Below are 6,000 nucleotides of genomic sequence, written 5' to 3'. Positions count from 1 at the left end.
CCTTAAAGTCTTTTGTGAAAGATAGCCGAGCTTGCAACCTTCAAAGTAACGTACCTATTACATTATACATATAATCAATCACAAACTCAAGTTGGTCAACCAACTCACTTACCATCCTAGGGTCGTTTTGACCCATGGTGCAATTTCGACCCATTTGCACACTTAACCCTAATATTGGGCCAACTTCGTCAAAACCCTAACAATAGCCAAATATGGTCTCAATTACTCTTTTAACACAAGGTTATCATATTTTCACCCTCATTAAACAATTTAAGTCATCAAAGACTCATTTGACCCATTTAAAGGTTAACACACCCATTTGGGTTATCTACATAACCACATAACACCCACATACAAATTATCAAAGCGTGCTAGTGATTAAATAACCATTTAAGACTCATAAACGCCAATTATCACTTCGAAACCCTAGGTTAGTCATTTTTGAGTCCTCATGACTCAATCTTACCCAAAAACCCCCAAAATCACCAACAATGGGTTTTATATTCATCACTAACCTAAAACCCTAACCCTTAATAAATTAAAATAAGGAAATCAAGATTAGGACTTACTACCACAATCAAGATGTAGCTATAGACTAGATGAACAACTTTAACACACGCGCTTTGGCCCGAAATCAACTTCTTCCTCTTAGATTTGAGTTTTCTCTCTCTCAAAATGGGTCTCTCTCTCTCTAGAATTAAAGTGGAAGAGATAAAGTGGTTGAAAATGGAGTAATGACACTCCTAGATCTGATCTTTTGCTTTAAATTCGTCAACCATGCGAAAATACCAAATTGCCCTTCTTATAATTAAATAAAAAGTAATAGTTTCTGCCAGGTGCCAGCCGCGCCGCGGGCCTTTTGGCCGCGCCGCGGCCCAAGACTGAATCTGAAGGTCGCCAGCAGTAATATATATATATATATATATATATATATATATATATATATATATATATATATATATATATATATATATATATATATATATATATATATATATATATACAATATGTACGAAACGGTTTCGGGTCTTACAGTTTGTCTTCGGACGAGGCTCGGGCTCGTGTTATTGATTCTGTGACTGCTACAAGGCTTACTATGGAGGAGTTACAAAAGGAAGCACACACGCGTATGAAGTTTGACGGTTTAAGACTTCTATCTCAACCGGTTTCTACCGACATTCCACCGGACAATATGATTTGGTTATGAAATATCGTAACCAGCTCACAAAAAAATACGTCAAGGAGTACAAGTCGGACGACGAAGAAGATTAAATTCTATCTTTCTTAAATTTGTAGCTTTTAATTATGTATCTTCTTTAAATTTTATTTGTACTTTTTTTAACGTAATGTGTGATTTTAATTTAATGAATAATTTTATTTTATTATAATTTATATTTTGAAAGTTAAAAAAAAATACAAATATAACTTACAGAATAAAAAACATTTTACAAATAAAGACAATCATAAATATAATAAGCATAATAACAAAAAATAATAAAATAAATAATATTGGAAGTGTAGTCAATGTGGCTGGTGTGATGGTTGTTAGTGAATGTGGTTGGTAAAGTGAAAGAAAGAAGTTGCTGACGTGACGCTAATGTGACACCAATATGGTTCCATGACATGTGTTATGGTTAAGAGTGGTCTTAGAAAACTTCAAAATAATAATAAAAGGCATATTAAAAAATCTTCAAACCTAATGGCATGCATGATCGGATCGAAAAGAAGTAAATATCAGCTGTATATGCGCCTACGCTAAAATAATTTAGCTCTTGATAAATCTAAACCATTTTAAGGGAATGATTTGGTATGTGGTTAGAAGAGTGAAATAATATAAGTCCTTGTAATTTTGGGGGTACTAAAGTAGATAAAAATATTATGTTACATATGTTTTCCTTAATTTAATCTAAAAATCCTCTTAAGTTAACCAATGGAAGTCCGATATTGATCCTCTTTATTTGTTCAAACAATTTTTGTACAGTTAAATTGTACATCAACGTTTTTTGGTGTTGATGTATTAGTGATGACATAACTTTTTATAAGACAGGTCATGATTTCGACTCTCTTGTACTGCAAAATATTTTTCTTAATGTTACCCGTTTATTTCATGGGTTTCGGAGGTCTCAGACTTATTGTGTTCGAGTCTCATCCGAGAGGGTTTTACCACACGTGATGCTCGTATGATTCGTCGTGAAAGTTTCCTTCTGAGGGCGGTGTGCCAAAAAATAATCAGGTGGTGAGTTTCGACGTCGCGTTTGAATCCCTACAGTTACTCCTAACTGTAGTTATAAAAAGTTATACAAGGTAATATTTTTCGTAAATATAATGAACAACGCTACAGACATAACTACAATAAATTTTAGTTAAAATTTTTGAATCAAAAATAGAAAGGTAACTTTGTATCTACAATAATAAAATGCTAAACATATTTGAAAACTTTGTATGTTATATTTTCTACTTCCTGTTTCCTAACTTTTAAAAAAATATTTTCTATTCCGTACTTCATCAAAAAGAGTAGATTACCAAAATAGTCCCTGTGTTTGTTCATTTTATCTCAAATAGTCCCTCCCAATTGTTTTCTGCAAAATCAGTCCTTATTTGCATTTTGGAGTCCCAAATAAGTCCCTGTGTTTGTTCATTTTATCTCAAATAGTCCCTGGTAACATGAACAACAGATAGCAGCACAGTGCACTTGAGAGACGGTTTTCGAAAGGCTATAACTTCTAAATCGTATATCCATTTTTGATGAATAAGCTGTTGATAGAAAGGTGAGATAGTCAACTTTTCATTGGTCAGGTCATAATAGGTTAAATCGGATTTTACGGGACCTGAAACGTACCATAAATTTTCTGAAAAAAAACCAAAATATGATTTTATAGCCTTTCGAAAACCATCTCTCAAGCGCACTGTGCTGCTATCTGTTGTTCATGTTACCAGGGACTATTTGAGATAAAATGAACAAACACATGGACTTATTTGGGACTCCAAAATGCAAATAAGGACTGATTTTGTAATAAATAATTAGGAGGGACTATTTGGGATAAAATGAACAAACACAGGAACTATTTTAGTAATTTACTCCATCAAAAATTTCAATATAAAAAGTTTCAAACAGTATCGCTTTGCACAGTTTGCTACCGTTCCCTCCAAACCACTCAACAACAATAAGCGTTCAGACACACAATTTCATGATCGAATCATTCCACTCTCAAATTTGAGTGTGCGTTCAGGTAAATTCTTCACACAAGCTCTAATTCTCTTCCAGTTTTGCACAGATCATACTCCATATTGTATACTCGTATCTATCAACTACGAAATTACACGGTACAGTTTACAGGAAAACCTAGAATCGCTGTCGTTTTTGTAATTATAAATCTTAGGTCAAGTTATTATTATTATATACAGTATATTATAGGAGACTAATGTTACTGATTCTTCATACAAGTTTCAAGCACATCATCAGTTGGATACAGTTGAGATGATTACTATTATAATTTATTTGATTCAATTTCGGAGTATATCATTCCGTAATCTGCATTATTACTTAACTGTGAATATCAATGTGCACTTAACTAATATAATTGTGAAGTTTTTTCGGAAGTTAACAAGGTTTATTTAGTCAACTTAGTTTGATGTTTATTTAGTTGAATAACCGTGTAAAATTCATAACTATATTTTGAGACTATCTATAAAGTGCTTTTAGTACGGGTATAATTCTCATTTGAAGCTAATTTTTGGTAACTATTGTTGACTGTAATGTTTAACTTGAACACATTTACCACTCTATTGGCAACCCTGATGTTCCTTCCACAGTTTAATAGCAAACGACTATGGATTCATACTCACTTAAGTCTGTTTTGGATCTACCGGATCCTTTGCGTTCAACTTTTAGTTTCAGGTATGACTTCAACAATAATGAATTATGGATGTGTATAATTTGTTTAGATGCGAGTCACATTTTTAGCGTCATCGTGTAATTTCATGCTTGATTGGTATCTCACATTAGTACATAGTACAGAGAATTGATTTTATGTCTATTAGTTTCATATTTTGGTCATCATGTTGTGCTTCGGTGGCATTTAATGTTTAAACTCTGTATTTCTATAACTATCGTTTAACTTAAAATTGTTTTAACTATTATGTCAAGGCACAAAAAGTTATATATCAGTTCTTTATTATCATTCTTCACAGTTAGTGAAAATCTTTCACTCTGTGTAATAATAGCATCCTTTGTCTAATCTATTACAGGTACTTCAACTCGCTGCAGAGTGAATGTTTTTCTGCTTGTTTCCACTCCGACATAAACATGGTTATCTCTGCACCGACTGGAAGTGGGAAGACGGTGCTTTTTGAGTTATGCATCTTGAGGCTTTTATCAAAGTTCATCTCCAAGGAAGGAAGGTTCATTCATTCAAAGGGGACTCTAAAAACTGTAGGTTGCATACCAAGTTTGTCTGCTTTTCGAAATGATTTATTTTCTAGTATTATTACCAGACATTTCAACCTAGTGCCAGAGTATTTATTGTGGGTGCTGAAGTTTATAACTATTTAGTCTGGTATCACTGTATTTCTTTTATTACTTTATAAGTAAATTTTGAATAAAAAATGATTTAACCTCGGCTATGATTGTGAATTTGTGCTTATGTAGTCTTCACCCTTTAAATTACTTAAGGGTGAAGACTCTATCCTTCGGTGGTTATTTTGTGTGTATTGTTATACTTAGTGTTATCTTCCTTTGGTTTGAAGATATATATATTGTCAAATATGGAGGCTTGATTGGTGAATTCTATGGTCAAATAGACACATGTATATTGTGATATAAGACTTGGTAAAACTTGGCATACTATACCTACCAAATTGTCTACTAAATATTTACCATTTAGCCATCTTGAATTAGTATAAATAGAGCAACATGTAAGCTCATTTATACATCCCATATTCATTCTTCAATCTTGTATTCTAGTAGATAAATAGAGAGTTGTGAGTATTAATCTCCTAATTACAAGAGATATAAAGATTGATACTTATCCTTGTAATTAGAGAGAAAATGTAATTCTTATTTTTCTTATTAGTGAAACGTTTCTTTCCTTGCCCGTGGTTTTTACCCTATTGGGGTTTTCCACGTTAAATCTTGGTGTTCCTTTATTGTCATTATTTCGAGTATTACTAGCGGTTTGCTATAATTCGGTGTAGCTTTTCACAACAAGTGGTATCAAGAGCTAAGGTCTAATATCTAGTGTGTATTAATCTACTTATCGTATGCTCTGTGGTTGCCACGAAAGTGGATCGTCCACATCAGAAAATAAGTAAGATTATTTTCACTCGGTAAAAGTCCTTGGGTGTTATTTCAAGAAAAATAGTATTGTCGAAAAGAAGATTGTAATTATAGCATTGTCTACGAAATTTGAAATTGAAAAGTTCAACGGGAGTAACTTCTCGTTATGGAAACTAAAGATGAAAGCTATCCTGAGAAAGGATAAGTGTTTAGCGGCCATCAGTGGACGTTCCGCCGAAGTCACTGATGAAAAATGGGAAGAGATAGACGGCCAGGCTATCGCAAATCTTCATCTGGCACTAGCAGATGGCGTTTTGTCTAGCATAGAAGAAAAGAATACGGCGAAAGAGATTTGGGATCACCTCGTAAAATTGTACGAGACCAAATCACTCCACAACAAGATATTCCTTAAGAGGAAACTTTATGCGCTACGCATGAATGAATCTACTTCAGTTAATGAGCACATTAATTCTTTGAATACTCTATTTTCTCAACTTGCTTCATTAAGCTGCAATATAGAGCCAAAAGAACGTGCTGAACTTTTACTTCAGAGTCTACCTGATTCATATGATCAACTCATTATTAACTTAACCAATAATGTTCTCTCGGAGTATCTAGTCTATGATGAAGTTGCGGCTGCTATTCTAGAAGAAGAAAATTGGCGCAATAACAAGGAGGACAAACAGGCCGGTTCACGACAAGTGGAGGCCTTATTGGTGTCAGGA

At 33.5% G+C, this 6,000-nt stretch overlaps 1 protein-coding gene across 1 annotated transcript in view; it reads left to right on the top strand.

Annotated features, from left to right (window-relative positions):
- The first annotated feature begins 3,830 nt into the window (after window positions 1–3,830).
- Window positions 3,831–6,000, top strand: part of LOC139868584 (DExH-box ATP-dependent RNA helicase DExH17-like) — a 31,777-nt gene continuing 29,607 nt past the window's right edge. Inside the window, 2 exon segments of the mRNA XM_071856920.1 lie at window positions 3,831–3,898; window positions 4,249–4,434. Coding sequence (XP_071713021.1) covers window positions 3,831–3,898; window positions 4,249–4,434 — 254 coding nt within the window.

Source organism: Rutidosis leptorrhynchoides, chromosome 9 (genome assembly GCF_046630445.1).
Source record: "Rutidosis leptorrhynchoides isolate AG116_Rl617_1_P2 chromosome 9, CSIRO_AGI_Rlap_v1, whole genome shotgun sequence".
NCBI classification, from domain to species: domain Eukaryota; kingdom Viridiplantae; phylum Streptophyta; class Magnoliopsida; order Asterales; family Asteraceae; genus Rutidosis; species Rutidosis leptorrhynchoides.
The sequence above is the reverse complement of the archived record's forward strand: the minus strand, read 5'-3'. Positions and strand labels throughout refer to the sequence as shown.